General features: G+C 58.8%; 1 protein-coding gene across 1 annotated transcript in view; it reads right to left on the bottom strand.

Annotated features, from left to right (window-relative positions):
- Nucleotides 1-1,177: 1,177 nt before the first annotated feature.
- The window catches only part of RASGRF1 (Ras protein specific guanine nucleotide releasing factor 1), a 101,872-nt gene continuing 83,449 nt past the window's right edge, over nucleotides 1,178-19,600 (bottom strand). Inside the window, exons 22-28 of the mRNA XM_044918143.1 lie at nucleotides 17,885-17,988; nucleotides 16,546-16,630; nucleotides 14,545-14,742; nucleotides 10,662-10,741; nucleotides 4,761-4,878; nucleotides 3,771-3,839; nucleotides 1,178-1,270 (exon numbers count right to left, since the gene is read on the bottom strand). Of these exons, the coding sequence (XP_044774078.1) occupies nucleotides 1,178-1,270; nucleotides 3,771-3,839; nucleotides 4,761-4,878; nucleotides 10,662-10,741; nucleotides 14,545-14,742; nucleotides 16,546-16,630; nucleotides 17,885-17,988 (747 nt within the window). The remainder of the gene's footprint in view (nucleotides 1,271-3,770; nucleotides 3,840-4,760; nucleotides 4,879-10,661; nucleotides 10,742-14,544; nucleotides 14,743-16,545; nucleotides 16,631-17,884; nucleotides 17,989-19,600) is intronic.

Raw genomic sequence — 19,600 nt, 5'->3', positions numbered from 1 at the left:
CATCAAAAGTCACTGTTCACCCTGAGATAGAAGAGATTTATTAGCAAGAGGTAATCAGGAAACATATATTTTTACAAAAATGGAAATTTCTTTTTTTTCCAAACAAGCCGTAAGTTGAAATATTGTAGGACTTGAAATAGAATTCTCATACCACTAGGTATTGCTTACAGCAAAAGTTGTCTGTCTGTCGTCGTGAGCATGCCTGCCGCTTGAGTGAACCCGCGCTCCCTCTACTGTACAGTGTAAAAAATCGACGGTAGTATTCACAGAATAAGCACTACGATACTATATTCCTGCTAGAAGGCGCTCAGACAGGACCACAGTATATGCGATAAAAACACTCGGTTATTGATTCCCTAGTTCTACGGTGTGGGACTATTTTCACAAAGCAGACAGACTCAGAGCATCTCAACGGAAGCTTGGAGTGACCACTGGGCAGCTAGGAGAGGAGGAGTGACGTGTTCTGCGTCCCCGACTTGCAGTGAACGCCGGGCCGCGGTCGGCGCAGGCCAGCGCAACTTGTGCTGTGACTCCGTGTCCCTTGGGCGCTCCGGGGCCTCGCCCGGGCTTCACAGAGACGGCTACTCATGCTACCTGGTGTGAGTCCTAGAGCGCACAGCACACCGCGCCGGCAGGAGGTGGTGGTGCTGGTGATACGGGGCGTGGTCCTCGGGGGAGGGGACACCCCTCCGTCGGGTTACCGGGAGACGGGGGAGCTTGGACCCCTGTGATTTGGCTGAAAAAGCTGCTTTGGAAACAGGCATCACCGTCAGCGGGAAGATCTGTGAATGACTGGACTTCAGGGTGCGGTCCCCTCCCGCCTCCCCCCACCCCCCAGTTAGAACAACTACATGGAACATGCTGGGCCGGGGCCGGGGCGCGCCGGAAGCAGGACGGTGCCCAGGCTCGCGTCTGCACGGGCTCCGTCCCCCCTCCCGAGAGAGCGAGGGGCCGGGAAGACTCGACGTCGTCGTTGGAAAGAACCAGGCGCTGCGGGACGCGGGGAAGGGCGACGTCGGAAACGGAGCCGAGCGCCTATTCCGGTCTACAGGAATCTAAGAACGAGAACGGACTGGTGTCCTCGGAGAAGCACATACTAAAGAGGAAAATCCAGGAACCAGACGACTATGTACAACGTCACAGCGCGTGTCCGTGGTGCGGCTGGGGCCGGCCGGCTTCAGGTGGGCAGTTTGGGCTCCATGCGGAGAGAGGACTCGTAGAGGCTTTCCTCGTCCATCACGAATGATCGGTCCAGCAGGTACTGGGTCACCTGAGAGGAGGAAGAGACAGAAGGAGAAGCAGCCGCAGGGCCGTGGGGCCTCTGGGACACCTGACGGCGAACGCCGGGCCCGGGAAGCAGGCCCTCGGCGGGGCGGCCAGGCCGGCGCACGGCGCTCACGGGCCTCACGCCGCGTTTTGTCTTCATGTTGTCTTGGTATTGTCGTTGAACATCGTCCTGACAGGAATGCTAAGTCACAGGGGGTCAGCGGGACCCTCGACTGCCTTTCTTTGGCGGAACGCTAGGTGAAATGTTTTGGGGCTTTTTAATTTTTTTAAAGATTCTAATTATTTATTTGAGAGAGAGAGAGAGAGAGAGAGCATGAGCAGGGGAGGGGTGGAGGGAGAGGGAGAAGCGGGCTTCCCGCCGAACAGGGAGCCCAATGCGGGGCTCGATCCCAGGACCCTGGGATCATGACCTGGGCCGAAGGCAGACGCTTAACCAACTGAGCCACCCAGGCGCCCTGATTTTAGCTCCAATCTTGAAAAAAAAAAATCGACCATGTCAAGTGTAGAATCTAAGTGGTGGGTGTCTGGGGGTTTACACGTTCTCTCAACGTGTCTTTATGCTGCGAAGATAGATTTAAACATTAGGTTGACAGAGCTCCAAGCCACGTTCACCCCAGGAAGGAAAGTGGGAACGGGCTGGGTGAGGGCCGGGGCTCCCCGTCTGGTCTTGCACGGCTCATTCCGGGGAAAAACCTTGGAGTGGACAATCCGCAGGACCCACGGCCGGGCTGGGTTCCTACAATTAGATGTGCCCGAGGGGCCAGAGCCCAACCCCCCCGGGGAAGCCCCAGCTTCGCCAAGAGTCCTTCCAAGGCTCGTTCATTTGTCAGCTGTGGAACCAAACACATCACACGTCTTACATGGTATTTGGGAATCTTCGGATGGCTGCTAAAGCAAAATCAGGTCTCTGCCGCGAGCGTCTTGGCTCCTGGACCCTGTGCTATCGTGGGGGCAGGAGCGGCGAACACGCTGGCTCCCAGTCACAGACCCAGGGATGACTGTCTGGTTCATGGCTCTCACCAACACCTCCAGGACGTGGACTCCAGACATCACAGTCTAGATTAGCCCATACCCGCTGATAAAGACGTGAGTGTCTGGCTGCTGGTCTTCCTCGCCCAGCTCCAGCCTCCCGCCAGCACCCCTTTCTAGATAAACCTACAGAAATTTGGACCCGTGGGCACCAGCACATGGACCAGCTAGTTCTCTCCATCACGAGCATGCTCAAGGTCGAGCTCCCACAGTTCTGCGTCAGGGGAGACGGGTTGCAAACAGCACCTCCGGGAAGCGGTCAGGGACAGGAGAAGGGGCCCCAGGCCTGATCCAGAGCCTGGCACGCAGCACATGCTCAAGAAATATTTGTGGAATGACAGAATGAACACAGAGCAAGGGGAAAGGGGCCCCATCAATAACCCCTTGGTTCTTCTCAAAAACAGATTCTCAGAGGGCAAATCTGCAGTAAAGGAAAGTGAAGCTTGACTTTCTGGGGTGCGTGGTGGTCAGTCTGGGGCTGGACCCTCTGTGAGCTGTGAGCTAGAAGGCTGAGAGGCTCTGGACGGGAGGGGACGGATCTCTGGGCAGAGAAGAGATCATAGGATTGGGAGCCAGAGTTTGGGTCAGCAAGTCTCAGTGATTTTATCTGTAAAACGGGGCACACGGTTCAGAGAGTGAAATGAGACCAACATGCTGTCTTTACAAATGCAAATTAAACCAGTTCTGTAAGCTCCTTTCCTGGCTTCCCAGGGTCCTCAGGACCAGGTTCCGGATCCTTCCGGGAGCCCAGGCTCACCTGGCTTGGCCTGCCTGCGGCAGTCACCCCCAGACAGGCCCTCCCCGCCTCCCAGAGCTGGTCTTGCTCGCAGGCCCCCACGCGGGCAGCAGCCCTCTGTGTGGACCTGCGTGTGCTTTCTGCCGCCCTGGAGGTCGCAGCCAAGGGCGGACCCAACCTAAGCGCCCATCACGAGACAGCTGGCTAAGTAGGCGCTCTCTCTGCCGCTGTGAGGCCGATGGTCTCAGAGACACGCTGTCGAGGAAGGAAGGGACTCGGAGCAAGGAGGTGTCCCACGTCACAGCTAGTTAGCTGGGCGAGCTCCCGTTTGCACAGAGATGGGGATCCCGCTGCCTCTGGGGGCGACCTGGTCGCTGGGGGGCTTTTCACCGCCTGCCCTTCCCACAAGTGACTTGTGCAACTAGGGAGCGTATTCCTCTTCAAAACGAAGTTGTAAACGCTGCCTCCCTTGCCTGGTGGGGGATCAGACGGGATCACCAACCATCAACGGCCTGGAGCAGCAAGGTCGGCACCTGCTATCGGAAGGTCAGCAGAAAGGGGAAAGGGAGGGCTTCCTGGCAGGGCTGGTGTTGGAGCGGCACCCAGGGGAGCCCGTGAGCGAAAGGGGTTGGATGTGGAGGGACGAGGGAGGAGGGGGTGGTCCAGAGAGAGCACCTGTGTGAGAGCCGAAGGGACGGACGGGGTGCAGGCCGCTTACCTTCACTTGGTGTTCTATTTTATATGCAGTTTGTTGAAACTGGCGAATCTCTCGGATAATATGAGATATCTGTGAGAAGGAGGAGTGTTTAAGAAGACAGTTTGCTGTCTCCGTGCCCCCACTTCGCAGCACAGAAGGGGCACCACCAGCCAAGCCTAATTCCCAGACACGCCGCCCCCTGGGAAGCCCCACCGAGGCAGGTGCTTTCCTTTGAACCAGCAACCTGTTCCCACGGGTGAGACTGGTCAAAACTCTACAGGTTAATGATGCAAGGGACAGAAACGGTATCGTTCCACGAGTGGGGCAGGCTGGCCAACATCCCAAAGCAGCCCCCGCTTCTCAGCAAAGGTCAGGGCACCTGCCACGTTCTGAATGCCCGCTGTGGGCAGGCACCCCGCGAGGGGGCCCCGACCCGTCCCCAGGATGGTGCTCCCAGCTTGCGTTTGACGGAGAAGCCCTTCTAGGGAAGGAAATCTTCAGTGGAAGCCCATCACACAGCACCGACCCAACGTCCCGTGAGAAGGCAGACGGGCTGGCTATAACTCTGGCCCTCACCCCCTCCCAGGCCCCAGCAATCTCTGGGAAAATTTGGGAGGTGCTGCGTTCATGATTTTGTGGGGCCCCACGAAGCAAGTGTCCGTATGGACACTAAAAGAAGGGGTGCAGATAAAGGCACAGCCCTTGGGTCAGGCAGACGTGGCTCGAGACCCAGCTCTGCCCTTCACCCGCGGGTGACCGTGGGCCGGCCACTGACCCCTCCGAGCCTCAGGCTGCTCCCCTGGGGGGTGGGCATACTGTGCCAAGAGCACCCACCCTTCCACTGCGGGCATGATCCGAGGGGGTGCAGGGAGGCCGGCTGGCGGGGGAGCCCCGGCTGTCACTGGAGGAGTCAGACCCGGCTTCCGAGAGCACGTGCCCGATGGAGCAGGCCCGGTGGTCCTGGGACTCGGGTCGGGCTTGGACGCCCCCCCGCCGCCCCGGCAGACTCACCATTCTCATCTTGGAGAAGTTGACCAGGCCGTCCTCCGTGTAATTGGGCGTCCCCTCTTCGATGAAGGCCAGGTCGGTGAGGTACATCCCCAGGTAAGGGACACAGGGGGGGTCACAACTTCAAAGCGAATGGCATTAAACAACAGTTTTTCATTTAGAACCATGAGCCTCTACTAACATAGAGCGCCCTGCATGCATCTTCTGCTTTGCTGGAGGCAAAGGGCTTTCTCTTCACCGAGAATCACGGGAACTCTTGGGCCCAGGATTGTCAAGTGGCTCTGAGGGTGACGGGGTGACAGTACCAGTGGGGCCTGGGGTCTCTCCACAAACGGCCCCCTCCCTCCCTGAGCCAGAAAGCCCTCCCCTACCTCTCCGCCCTGTCCTGGATGCAGGCCCCTCCCCCGTCTCTCTAGTGAAACTCTCCATCCAGTCCTGCTCTGGAGTCACCTCCCGCTGGACTCTGCAGCCCCCACCCCATTCTGCCAGCTATGGTACCCGGTCCCCCAGCGTCTTTCCGCTCCTTGAGACTTCTCTGCCTCCACATCTGGCCCCACGGGGATGTCCTGCCCACCCAAGCACAGGGGTGCCGGAGCAGGAAACCCTGGCCCCCTGAGGTCACCCTCCTGCAGGTGGCTTCTGGGCAGGGGGTTGGGGGACAGTGTCCATGACAGGTGACTTTTTTGGGAGTTGGGGCCCAGGACTGATGGACTACACCTCTCTGATCTGAAGCAGGGGCTTCGGTTACGGCTCAATGGTGGCGTCTTCCAGTGCCTCTGGGTGGGACCAGGAAAGGGGCTGATGGAGTGATGGGTCCGGCAGCCACCATGTTCCGGCAGAGCTCCGGGGAGTGCCCTCAGGGGGCCCTCACGGTGTCCCACTGCCTCCTCTTAGCTCAGCACACAGATGCAGGAGGCTCTCTGCGTGTACCTGCAGGTGCAGCCGACCCCCTTCCTAGACCCTCTCACTTTTGTCTCCTCTTGCCACGTGGCGACCTGTCCCTCTAGAGGAAGGGGAGGTGGGGAGGACGGGGGATGGGGGGCAAGAACGGAACCCCAGCCTCCGCCCCGCGCCTGCTGGTTGTGTGACCCCCGGCCAGGTCTCTGGGTCCCGAGGCTCCCCTCGTACAGGAGAGCGGGTGGCGAAGGCGGTTTTTGGTGCTCAGATGGTTGAGTGAGGCCAGGGGACACTCTATTAAATAACACTGATTCCTACGGTAAGAAACACCAGACTTTCCTCTGGGGGTAGAATGGCTTTGACGCCTTCTGACACTGGCCATTTCCTCCCCCACTTCTTCCTTTGTAAACAAGTAGCAACAGGTCTCAGAGTGTTGGCAAAGACCGGGATCCCAGCCAGAACTCAGTAACTGCTTTGTTCCCACTGTATCTATTTATGGTGGCAACCTTGTATGATGGCAAGTAAGGTGGTTTTCCGTTTACTGCCCTGATAGCGTTTTCCTTCTTAATTACATTGATTTTTGGGAAAACGTGAGTTACTTATGGGGAGATCTGCTAAGTGAATGTAAATACAGCTGGCACGCGGGTGGGAGGTGGGCCCTTGGAGTTGGGGAGACCGGGGACAGGACAATCGGTTTTTGAACTCTAGGTCTTGACTCTTTCTTGGGTATTGAAAATAATTTAGCAAGTGTTGATCAGAATTTTTTTAAATGAAAAAAAAGTCAGAAATAGAATAAAAGAAAACATCTGAATTCATTGCATGGACCAAAAGTATATGTTGCTTTGTGAAGTTTTAGTCCTTGTTATGCATATATGCATTTCTAAAAATATATATATATATTTTTACTGTGGGTTGTGATTTTAAAAAAAAGCCAGACCTGAACGGGTCACTGGCAGGCGTCTCTGGGTCCCACCAGACAGTCTGTGACCATTACAGGCCCGGCTTTCCACGTCCCGCCCATCACCCTGCGAGTCTGAGGCACGGGCTCGGGGCGGACGGAGACGTAGTTCAAAGATGGAGAAGGAGCCCCGGGGCCGGCGGAGGGGGGCAGCTTGCTGGCCAGCGGCCTCTGACGGGGCTTCCCAGCTCGCCCTGCTGGTTCCGCACCTGATGGGGTAACTTGGTAACCCGAGGCGGGGAAGCACCTCTTGTCTGGGATGGAGGGGGAGTGGGGGGCCATGTGGCCGCAGAGTGTTCCTGGGGGCCTTATGAGGTCTCCGACTGTCCAGACTAGTGGGAAGGATCAGGCATTCCCCTGACCACGGAGGTGGCTTTCCCTGACCTATTTACGGCAGCTCATGAGCCGGCTGTAGAAACACAGCTGACGTGTAAGTTAGTCACTTGCAAGTGGCATCACCAGCCCCATTACCACTCTGTCCCTATTCCCCGCTTCCTAGTGAGGTGTTTCGAGGAGGGGCCCGGGGACGAGCACACGTGAGTAACTCAGTCACGTGTGTGCACATGTACTCGCACGCACAGCAAATCCATACATGTAACCAACCTACCAAACCCAGAGGCGTGTCGGTCACCGTGTGGGGTGGCCGGCGTGGAGGTGGCAGGTGGGGGCAGGTGTGCGGAGGAGAGGGCCAGTGGAGGGTCCCCAGAGGGTGCCCCTGTGCGGGGACCGACCTGAAGGAAAGGCAAGCATGCTGAGGGCCCCTACGTCTGGCTAGCTCTGAGCTTTCCCTGGGGGCACCCCGGGCCCTCTTGGGTGGGGTCTTGCCCTGCCTGGATCAGGGCCCACCCACAAGAGCTGGTATGGGGTGGCTTCCCCTGCTGACAGACCCCTCACATGCCCGTACCTGGGGTTTTAGGGAGAAGAGAGGAAAGTGCCCCACTTTCCATTCTAAATGATGCCTCTGGCTTTCTGGGCAGTGCCTAGATGTGGTCTTGCCTTTCTGTGGTTGTTTGGGGTCCCCAGCTGGGATATTTCTTTCCACCAAGAAATTCTTGATGATGTCAAGCGGGACAACAGAGATCACAGGGTACCAGCAACTGAAAATCAGAGGCAGCTGCCCAGTGGGCTTCCACCAAGGGGTCACCACTCCCTTCTCCCTCCTCTGCCTTGCCCCGGGGGGCGGGGACGGGCCACTCTCCCACCCACTCTGCTGCCTCTGGTTAGGGCCCTCCTCTCCTTCCCAGGGAGGGTGTGAGGGGCACTCAGGCTGGGCTGTGTGGCCCGGAACCTCTGTAGCCAGGGTCCAAGCCTCCAGCACGCCGTGCAAGAAAATTAGGCACTCAGATTTGGGGGAAAAAATTGCCATGGGGCAGGAGTGGGGGTGGGGCCCAGAGTCCAATCTTGTTTTTTGCCACCCCTGGACAAACTGCTCTGTCGTCTTGTTAACGGGAGACCAGGCTTTGCTGGGTGGGCACAGGCAGAAAATCAAGGTGGGAAGAGGTATTTGGGATATTGGAGCTCTTGGACTCCTTGTCTCCCACAGATGGGTGGATTTTCACCCCCATGAAGAGGAGGGTCTGGTGAGGGGCTGGGGGTCAGCTAGCCGACTGGCTCCCCATGGCCACCTCTGTCTTTCACTCATTCAGCCGCCTGCAGCGAAAGCCCGGCCCCCCAGGGTTCCTCTAACGGCGGGCTTCCTATTTAAATTAAAGCCAACGTGCAGATAGGAAAATGTGCGCTGGGTTAAGATTAGACGGGGGGCAAAACCAGAATTGACCCCAAAAGGGCTGGTGACCAAGTTTTACTGACAAATTTAAATCTCAGCCAAATCTTGTGGCATGGAGCTGTGGGAAGCTCTGATGGCTGGCAGGCAGACAGGAGGGGACAGCCTCAGGGCTCCTCAAGGGTGTGGGTTTGGGGAATGAGCAGGGCAGATGAGGTCATGCTCAGGGTTCTGGGCAGGGGACTGACAGGTGCACACAGCAAGCGCCGTAGGTGGACCTGGGGGGATTTAAGAAGGTGGGCGAGAGGAAGAGGGATCAGATGTAGGGGTGAAGTCTTGGCTCGTAAAGGTAATAAGGCTATTCATTGTCATAGTGCTGTGGGCTGGGACCCACGTGGTAAGGCTCAGCACGGCTCCTTGTCTGGGTCACCCGCTGTGCCCACAGACTGCCACTGTCCCCTGCCTGGTGAGATGGACCCCCAGGGGTCCACACGGCACAGATCTATGGGGAAACCACAGCGCCTCCGGAGAAGGGGCACAGGACACATCTGCCCCGTGTGTCCCCAATCTCTCGTTCCCTCGCAGGGCTTGCCCCACGCGTCCATAAAACAAGAACCTGGTTTGCATGAAGGCCTCAGCCCCCAGAATGCCCGGAGACCCCGCCGCCCCGCATGGCAGGGAGCGGAGGTGCCTGGGCCAGGCACTGACGCAGGCCGAGGGGAAGAAGGAAGACAGCACAGGACTGAGACAGAACAGGGGCCATGGAGGCGCGGAGGCAGTGGCGGACGGACGAGGAAGCCATGGGAAGGAGGCGGATGGAGGGGCGCCCGGGGCGGGCGGACAGGCTGGAGAATGCATGATGCGGCAGCCCCCAAAAGCACAGCCCGGGGGCTCCGTGGAGCCCAGGCACCAGAGAGACGGCACAGATGCGGGTGGGACATCAGTCTGAGGACAAGTACGTGGGGATGCGACCAACAATGGCACACAGAGCTGGCAAAGGACAGGCCGGGGCGGCGGGGGCCAACGAGGAGGGCAGACGGGGCTGGCAGCGGGGTGCGCAGGCCTGCCGGGGGTGGGTCTGCCTCGCCCCCAGGCCCTGGGGGCAGTGACCGTGTGGTCTGTCCTGACGGCAGGACAGGCGCTCGTGGGCTCTGTAAGGAGCCAGGACCCCGGGGTGGCCCAGGGAGGAAAGGCCGAGGCCAGCCCGGCTCGGCCCATGGCAGGACGGCAGAGCCCAGTGCTGCGGCCCGCGGCGCACAGCTGCGGGGGTGACTGTGAGTGGCCACAGTGGGTACCGCTGGGCTGGGGCTCTGTTCTGCTGGGACAGCTCGCCTGGACCTGCACAGGAGGCGGCCTCGGGCAAACCACCGAGCGCTGGCCTCACAGCCACTCGTGCCAAGTTCTGGCTCTGTCACCACGGCCCCAGGGCCTCAGTGTCGTCAGCAGAAGCAGGATGGGAGAATCTACGTGCAGTGGTGGTTCTCCGGGGGGAGATTTCGCCTCCCAGGGGTAGTCGGCAATGAGCGGAGGCAGTTTTGGTGGTTAGAACTTGGGGAGGGGGCACTGGCATCTCGTGGGTGGGGGCCGGGGCTGCTGCTAAACATCCTACAGGGCACAAGACAGCCCTCGATACAGGACCATCCTGGTCTAATGACAAGAGGGCCGAGGCTGGGAGGCTCTGCAAACAGTAATGTGCAGCTGGGGGGCTCCGCGAACAGTAAGGTGCGGCTGAGGGGGCTCCGCGGACAGTAAGGTGCGGCTGGGGGGGCTCCGCGGACAGTAAGGTGCGGCTGGGGGGCTCCGCGGACAGTAAGGTGCGGCTGGGGGGCTCCGCGAACAGTAAGGTACAATTGTTGCCAAAACTGCATTTCTTTGATTCCAAGATGCCATTTTCTGCACAATGCGATCTTGTTTTGGGGACAAATTCTCAATTAAAAAAAGGAATGCAATCACATTAAATAAACACATTGACTTTAGGGCATATTCTGATGTCAGAAATACTGAAATGTGGGCAAGTGTGCACGTCAGAATGGAGGCCTCTGCATCACAGCTCTCGGGCTTATGGGGACCATAGCATGCTCCCCGTGCCCCCTCCTCTCTCTCTGCTTCTCGGGAAAGGCCACCGAGACTCTGGGATTTCTCCAGCAGACCACGGAGGACGAAGCTGACCCACCCTGGAGGTCTGGGGTGCCTAAGGGTCTTGTGGGTAGACGGTCAGACAGACAGACAGACAGACCTCCTGCTCCAGGCGATGTGGCCCGTGAATGCCTCTGCAATGCGGTTCTACGATTTAAACAGTAACGGTAACAAAACGACACACACTTACTTTTTCAGAGCTTCTCTCAGATTCTTAAATCTGCCCTCTGATGATACAAGCTTTTGGAGCTTATCAATCAAAGCTTTTGTCTAGAAAGAATTAGAAGCATTTACTAACGCGGCACGCAGTGAGGCCCCAGGCACCAGCCCTCACTCCACGGGCTGCCCTCGGTACTCCAGAACTCCCTCTGCTTTGCCCCGTCACGGGGCGGGGCGTTTCCGGGGCCCGCCTGAGCCTGGAACCTCACCCCCCAACTCCTAAAGAGTCAGACACGGACCCCCGTCTTGTGCGTCTCGAGTGTACACGCACCCTTCAGAAACACAGAGGTGGGGCGTGGGGGACCTGGAAACCCTGGGCACCCTGGGAATGGGGGTGGAGGTGGGGCTGGCAACGGCAAGGAGCCCCCGCTCCAGGGCAGAGCCTCTCTCGCGCACTGAACCCCAGGGTTGCGGCCAAGGGATACACCTTCACCTGTAGCTCTCAGGACCCCACGCGAATGTGAGAGTCGAGAAGGAAGATGGCAGACGAGCTGATCCTCTAGAAGAACGGGCCTTGCAGGGGAAGAGCCAACCCCCGGCTGAGGGTCCCGTCTGCCACACGTCAGGCTGGAGACTGGCCTCGGCCTAAGCGAGGCCGCCCTGGGTCTGGCTCGGCGCTCCTTCCCCAGCGCGGCCGGGGGAGGCCCTGTACCTCGGTGGCCCCCACTCCCTCATTTACACAACGGGGAGGTGGACTAGTGAGCCTGCTTTCCAGCTCCCGTCCTCAAAGTCCAGACCATGGCTGAGGGGACACGGGCCACAACCCCTAAGCTTTGGGCCAGACGTTTTCTGAGAAGTCTGCCCCCAGAAAATGACACGATGGGAGAAGAGACCCACGTGTGCTTCCCAAGGGGCGCGGCTGGAAGAGCACCCCATTCAGGTTGCTCCCCGACTGATGAGAAGCGTCGTCACCGGTGTGGACCTACCCTGCTCAAAGCAGAAATGTGTTCTGGATCCCGTGAAAGCGACACACACAGCCAAGGGCACGGGATTCTGCTTCCTCCCGAAATGGCTGCCCTCACGGATCCGTCCTGAAGCCTGGACACCCGGCCCACCTCCGCCCTGGCGTCTCAGCGTCTTCCCTGCACTTTTCCAGAGTTTTCTGTCCAGGGCTGCTGCCCCGCGCGTTCCTCCTTCCCACCCGCCTGGGAAGAAGGACCTGAGGCGTGAGACCAGATGCAGGGGCTGAGAGTCCCGGACCGCGGGGCCTGGCTGGCGCTGCGACCGGCCTCAGCGAGCACACGGGCAAGGCCACACACCTCGCAGAGTGCTGGGTCTCCAGGCTCACATCTGGAGAATGGGAGGGTAGGCCCAGGTATTCCCTAAAGGCAGTAAGAGCTCAGATATCCTAGGACTGTGGGCCCCACAGAAGCTAGATCAGGAGGCCCCGGGGGCCACGTAGCTCCGGACGAAGTATCACCCACCAGTGGTCGTGGGAACCTAGGGAGGATATTGTCACACATGGGGGTTTGGGGTATACACTTGGGGCCAATCTGTGGCTCTGAGTTGGGCATGCTTTGATTCCTTCCACATCTGTGTTCCTCTGGGGCGTCGCTCTGTCCAGGAAGGAGTTCTGCAGCCTGGGAGACCACTGGATTTTCCCAGCCACTGCTTAAAAAACAGCATTCCAAAGCCACTCAAGTATCTCCTGGTGGGGCCAGGAGCTCAAGGAGACACAGGCCCCCGGGACCCTGGGCGTCTCTGCCGCGGGCAGAAATAAGGGGCACTTGGAATATGTCACTGAAACCAGAGACCAAGCGAGGAGCCTGCCTTGGACGTGGTGTGGAGGCCAAAGATGATCACAGAGCCCCCAGAAGCTCATCCTTTCCTGTTCACCAAACAGAACACTTCTGGATGGCCAAGGCTGCTCCCTCCCAAAGGGGCCCCGAGGTATTGCTGGCCAAAGAGAGACTTCTGTCCCCCCGAGAATGCAACCATCCTCTGGAGGGGCGACACATAGATCTGTTAGTCATCTGCACCTGGAGGGAATCCCCCTTTCCAGAGAATGGGGCAACGGATGGGAGAAGAACAGGGAAATGGAGCCAGAAGTCCCCACCTAAGCCTGACTGCTTGGCTCTTGCATGGGCTGGCCTGCACTTGGACCTAATGCTTTCCCGCTTTGGGCCAGCACATTCAAGCCAACGATGAAAACCCGCTGCTGGGGCTGTGTTTTAGGCCTGCTAAGAAACAGCCCCTCTGGTGGGTCTCAAGTATCCACGGAACACCTGCAGAGGGACAGCGACCGTCCCTGGCTGGTGCTGGCCAGGCACCGTGCAGACGCATACGGCCCAGCCGAAGGGCTGGGAGAAGCCAGCAGGGCCCAGCGGGCCACAGAGTGTGCAGGTCTGCGTGCGCTGTCCGAGGCACCTCTGATGTTTGGACCCAGGTCCTGAATGGCATCCGAGAATGCAGGCCAGGCCATGCGCCTTGACCTCTAGCTGCCCTCCATTTGCGCTTCCCTAAGAGAACGGGAGACTTCGGGATGGTCAAGGTGGTTCCCTCCCAACTTCAGACCACAGGTGACGCTGGGGAACAAGGCTAGGAGGGTCACGGAGCCCCCAGTGTGGTGGGAAAGTGGGGCTGGTCTGAGGGCAGGGGAAGAAAGATGCGGACCCGGACTAGGCCCTCAGACTCCGCCACCTGCCGTGCCTGAGCCCTCACAGGCCAAACCAGCCTGGATGACTCGGGGGTCCCACAGTGGCCCGCTCAGCCCCCGGCTTCAGGAGTCCCCAGCGCCGCGTGCCACACACGGCCAGATGTGCCTACACGCCTGAGTTCCTGAGCTCCAGCCTCTGTTCTTTCCAGGAGCCCCTGTCCTTGTCCTAGCCCTGGCGTGTCTATGTGTGAAGAGGCAAGAGGCCCAGGCTTGCCAGGAGCGGGGCCAACCCTGTAACACGCTGTAGGCTCACTGTCACCGGGGCCAGGGTGACCAGATGTGGGGAAGGGCAGCATCCCAGGCCTTCCTGAGTCGGGCTGCTTAGCTAAGGAAGAGGAATTTATGGACCTGCTGCCTGCCTGGGGTCGCAGGATTGTGACCTGCCATTGGCATGAGGGTGGTGAGAGGGAGGGTAATAAAGAGAACAGTAAGGAGGACTCAGCGTGCAAATGCAGAGCTGTCCAGATGAGACACGCCCCTTGGAGACAGTGGGCCCCCCAGAGCCCACCCGGCGGCAGGACCACGGACTCCGCCCCAAGTTACCAGTGCCTTCAGAGGCTTGCTCTGCCCTTTGGCCGTGCCTGTCCAGCCTCCTGCACATGTGTAGGCTGGGGCTGGGGCATCCACCGCGTGCACCAAGAAGGTGGCCCCATGGTGTGCTCCTCTTAGGAGAGCTGCCTCCTCACGACCTTAGTGTAGGGAACTTTATTCCCAAGGAAGAATCCACATTTCAGAATCACGTTCTCAGCGAATAAAGATCAAGCTCACATTTAAGATCATTGATTATCCCTGGTGGCCAAAAGGGCTGGTGAGACTAGAGTCCTGGGAAGGAACTTGCGAGACCATCCGGCCACCGTCTCGGCAGCCCTGCAGATCTGGATCGGAATCTGCACGAATCTGCACGAAGCCACCACTCTTGTCCCAACACAAGGAGAAGAACGTTGGACCAGTCGTCACTGTCTTACATGCCCTGCTTTGCAGTGCTAATTTTTCAAGTGGGAATTAAAGTTCCGTGGGTCCCAGTGCCATATGGGTGGGCCCGATACCTGGTCCCAGGTGATATAGGAGAAGGGGTTCTCCTGGGAGTGTTGGCCCCCACCCTGTCCTTTCCCCACCTATGGATGTCCAGAGGCCAGCACTCTGGTGTCCCAGCCCAGCCCAGCCCCAGGCAGGCAGTGGCGCCGGCTTCCCGCCGCACCTGCTTAGAGACTTTGAGCCACGTCTTTTTCAGCCGGAATATTGCGCTCCGGTTCATGGACGAGGTGATCTCCAGCACAGCATTATAGTTGTGCAAGCAGCGGCATATGTCAGCCACGGCCACCCATTTCTCGATGGCGCTCACTCTTGCGTTGATGTCCTCATTGCGGATGATTTCTGAAGCAATCAAGTTGCTGATCTTTAAGCCCATGCAATAAGACAAGAAAAAAGTAAGAGGCATAAGTACTGCAAAGCTGATAAATCACCATCATTTGCAGATGAAACGACTGCCTGTTCGAAAATCCCAAGACAGTGCTCTGGAACATTACCAGAACAACTGACAGAGCTCATTAGGGTGGCTGGTTAAAGACTCAACATACAAAAATGAGAAGTTTTCCTATGCATTGGCCATACCAACTAGAAGACACCATGAAAAAGATCTTCACGATCCCAGTGGAAATGTGTAAATTACCCAGGAACCTAGAGTGATGTGAACTTTGGAAGATCTTACATGAAAAAAATTTACCTACATGAAAAAAAAAGTTTTAAAGGTTTGAATGATGAAGAAAAAGATCAAATTCCCAAATGGGATTATAAATATACCATTTTTCAAAACTAAGATGTGACTTTAATGCAATCCAATAAACATGCAATGGGAGCTTTCCTGAGAACCTGACGAAGTGATTCCACATTAGCAGACTAAAGGGGGTAAACCGTAGGCCCATCTCAATAGATTTGAAAAGAAGTGTTGATAAAATCCATCATTTTTCTGTGGTAAATACCATTAGCAAACAAGGAAAAGAATTTCTTTAACCTCATAAACAAACATTATCCCAAACAGGGAAATAGGGGAAGTACTCTGGAACCACCACTGAGATTGATTATCAACATTTGCACTCAACTCCGTCCTAAGGGGCTGCAGGCTTCAAGGGTGCACGTGGGCACAAGGGTGGGTGCACTCCGGGCACCTCGGTCCCCTGCCCTCATTCTAGCCCTGATGTTGGAGAGCCCAGTCGGTACCACCAATGAGGCAAAGAGTCAGAGAAAGGTCTAGAAACAGTGGCAGGCTGTGACGGTCTCCGTCACGGAGGCACACATTCTGTGTCTGGCGGAAATGCCGGATTTTAAGAGAGATGGCCAGATGCCAGGTGGTGATGAGGACAGCCCTCGGAGGTGGACTGCGTGGGTTCAAAGCAGGCTGTCCTGCTGTGTAATGTTGGGGATGGAATTTAACCCCCTTGGGCCTCAGTTTACCTGATCATAAAGTGAGAGAGACGGGGTTAAACGAGACGGTGATGACGAGGACTGTGGTGCAGAGGCCGGCATGAGGCAAACAGGCCACTGATGCTTACGTCGTGTCCTGGCCCTCGACTCGCCTGGGTCCCGGGCACACCCTGGGGTGGGGTGCTTCCGGGACCCACCCACCTTCTCCACTTGCTCTCTCCGACAGGCGCCCCCTGTTCTGCTGCTGGGTTCCCTACAGGGCTCCACCCCGAGCTGCAGTAGGGGGGTCTCCTGCCTTTCCTCCCCACGGCCAAGGAGCCTCCCCGGCGCGGGGCGTTGGCCGGGCAGCCCGGGCAGCCGGACAGGCCGTCAGGACAAGCAGAGTCCTGTGCTCCAGCATCCAGCCATCAAGCGCCCTCACTCGGGCCATGACTCGGCTCAGAGTGCCCTCGGGGCTCGTAGGGGGCGGGAGCCGCCGGCGCCCTGTGCTGGCCGGGGCTGGAGCCGGGGCGGTCCTGGGGATGTCAGCGGGACACGTCTTCCTCCAGACACTTGTCAGGAGATCCCAGGCATCCGCCCTGGGAGCCTTGGTCTCCTTGTGTCTACAACGTGGGCTAAGGGTCGGTGTGAGATTATGACGCCTACAAATCACAGGAGTCCGGTGCCTCGTGTGGAGCCCACTCTTGCACCCTTGGTCACCCAGGACCTCAAGGGTCCTGCCGAAGAAAAACCCGGGAGAGAAAGGCACTGCCCCCCGACCCCGGGCCCCCGTACTCACGTCATTGAAATGCTTAGTGGTCTTCATGATGTAAGGGGTCCTTTCGTTCTTCTCCAGTTTCATCCAGCCTTGTCCGAAGAACTCCCTGTGGGAAGTAAGGAAACCCAGGGCCGATGAGCTCTGCCTTGCTCAGTTCTTTGCTGTGATTTCTCTGCTCTTTGAAAGGCTTTTACTTCTCGGGGAGGAACTTCCTGCAGAGCCCAGAGAGGAAGGTTCCCTGGGCTGGCGTCTAGCTCTGCTTGGCCCGGCTCAGGGCCTCAGTGGCCTCATCTGTGAAATGGGAACATGAACACACTTTCCCCACGGGGCTGCTGCCAGGCCAAGAAGATGAGAGACTCTGTGGGAGGCACATCATCTACTGTGGAGTGCAGAGTGCCGGCTGGTCCTGTCCTGGAGCTCGGGCCTGACGGGGAGAACTCACATCTCAGGCTCGTGTGCAGAGAGGAAGGTCTGCAGTCTAGGGACGGAAGGGGAAGGAGCCCACAAGCCAAGCCGGTCGAGTGTTTTGGTGAGGAGGACCATGTGAGAAGGCCACAGACGGCCCGAGCCTCCCAGGGGAAGCTCTGCGTTTGGCAGGGACGGTGAGCGTGCTGTGGGCTGGAGGGGAGTGAAATGGGTTTGAAAAGATTCTCTGCTTCTCCTCCCAGAGCACCCGGGCTTCACCAGGAGACGTGGCAGGTGTCTGAGATGCGGCCACCCTCCACCCGGTGACGGCCGGTGGGAGTTTCCGCAAAGCAGAGACCAAAGGCCCTACAATGGTTCAGAGCTCAGATCCGAAGATCCTAATTTTGGGAAACTATTCTCGGACAGTTGTCAGAAACTCAGAAACACTTGGTTACGAGGAGGTTGACCTCAGCTTTAGATACAAACGTGAAAACTGCAAAGCGCCCCATGGGTCCAAGCACCGTTGGGGAATACCGTGCACGTATTAGAGAGGCTGTTAACGGATGCTGGTGGTAGGCTGTGAGCTCCAGGAAGGTGGTGCGAATTCATTTAAACAGTGTAATCACTAGGAGCACCCGGGAGACTGACTATAGCCCAGAGCGGGTGATGCCAGGCCTCGAGGCTTCTTCAAGATCCAGAGCTGCCCCCCCAACCCTGGGGCGCACGCAAGTGCACACTCACACACTCATGCACATGTGTGCACACTCACACGCTGCGTGCAGAACCCGGGGCCAGGGACGAGGATCCTCCCGCACCCCTGTGGACACCCACGCTTCTGTCCCCCTGCGGAGAGTGCACGTGGCTCGGGAAGTCTAGCGCGCAGGTCCCAGGGATGCAGTGCGGCCCGGCTGCCGGGGAGGGGGACCGGGAGGGCCCGGCACCTGCGCCCACTCACTCATAAGGGATCTTCTTGAAGACGAGGTGGTCCAGCAGGGTCAGCTGCTCCGCGATCTCCAGGGCCGAGTGGTTTTCAAAGGGCTCCGCCTTCACGCCTTCGGCCTGAGGGGAGCAAGTCCGGAGTTAGGCCCTCCTGGATTTCCGGCCGATTCTCAGATGTGATCTCGGCCTAGGTCTGGTGAGTGGGGGAGGGAGGGGCGGTGGGAGCAGCGCTCACGCAGCAACGAGGCAGCCTTGTCCCAGCCGTGACCGAGACCACAGAGGCGTCCAGAGGACCGCGAGTGGCCCGCGTCACTCGGCAGGAAATGGGCCGACTGGGCCTGGAGCCCGGCTATGACTCCCAGTGACCCGTCCCTCCCCTCAGGTTCTGTCTGGACACGTAGCCGGCTCCACAGCGTCTCCTTTGAAGACTCATTCGATGTGGACTCACAGGGGTGATGACCTCCGGGGCGCCCAGAAGATGGCTGCCTGGCCTTTGTCTTGGGGTTCCCATGTTTCTGGCCCTCAGGGCCACCGTGGGCACCACCTTTACAGCTGTCCACCACCTGCCCTTCTCCCCCCGCCCCAGCCACGGGAAGTCCTTGGGAAACACTTGTCAGGGGACCAAGATCCCAGTGGCCGGGGTTTGATCAAAGGTGGACACGGAGAGGCCGGCGTCCTTGTCACAGAGGTCCTGTGGACGGTTTGTTGGATCCAGGAGGGGATGGAGGGAGCTGGAGAAGAGAGCGGGGCTGGCCATGGGAGGGGCCGGTGTCCATGAGAGAGGGGTTAGGAACGAGAACCACCCCGACCCCAGAAAGGCCAGATACCCTGCCCCGAGGCCCCAGGGGCTGGGCTGAGCCCCCCAGAGCTGCACTGCTCACGAGGGAATGGGGTCCACGCCATAGCAAGGGGGCAAGCCCTCCCCCTAACTGTCTGCCTCTCTCCCTCCCCCACTCCCTTGGCAAACAGTCACTGAGGGTCCTTGCTAGACACCGGACACAGAAGGACCGGAAATCACTGTCCTGGGCTTCAGGGAGCTCCAGCCGCAGCATGGGGCAGGGACGGAATGCAGGAAAGCAGAGGAAGGGTATCCACGCAGTCGGCCATGGGCCAGAAGCCTGGATGCAGCCACACAGGGACACGAAGCCATCGGAATGGCAAGTGGGGACACGGGGACAGGAGCAGGTTTTGGGGTAGGGACCCTCCTGGGGGCCCAGGATGGCTGAATTGTCAGGCCTAAGGGCCTGTGGCTGGCCTAGGCCGGGGAGAGGCCCGTGGGGGCTGGGCAAGGACAGGCAGGCTGCTCACCCTGCTCCCGCTTGGTCACCCAGGAAACAAGGTGACCCTGGAGGGGAGGCCAGAAGCACAGCTTCCCCACCTGCCATGGGGCCGGGCAAAGTCTCCCTGCAAGCAGGCCTTAGGCTCTCTGGTGAGGCCGCTGGAGCCTCCTCCACACTGGAAGTGCCCCCACGGGCTCTCCGGGCTCTGGGAACAAGCCAGGGCCGGGGGGCAGCTCAGCGGTGCTTTGTTCTGCAAGAGCTCAGGATGTTTGCCAGGGAGCAAGAGGCTCTCGTGTTCTCGAGGGCTACACACATTCCAGCTGGCCCTTGCTGGGAAACTGTTCTCCTGTGGGCAGGCACCAGGAAGCAGCCCTGTCTCCCAGGGCGCAGCCGGCGTCCTGCCCTGAGGGTCAGCGCGGAGTCTGCATGCGGAACACCTTTCCTGCCCCGCC

Source organism: Neomonachus schauinslandi, chromosome 9 (assembly GCF_002201575.2).
Source record: "Neomonachus schauinslandi chromosome 9, ASM220157v2, whole genome shotgun sequence".
NCBI classification, from domain to species: domain Eukaryota; kingdom Metazoa; phylum Chordata; class Mammalia; order Carnivora; family Phocidae; genus Neomonachus; species Neomonachus schauinslandi.
The sequence above is the reverse complement of the archived record's forward strand: the minus strand, read 5'-3'. Positions and strand labels throughout refer to the sequence as shown.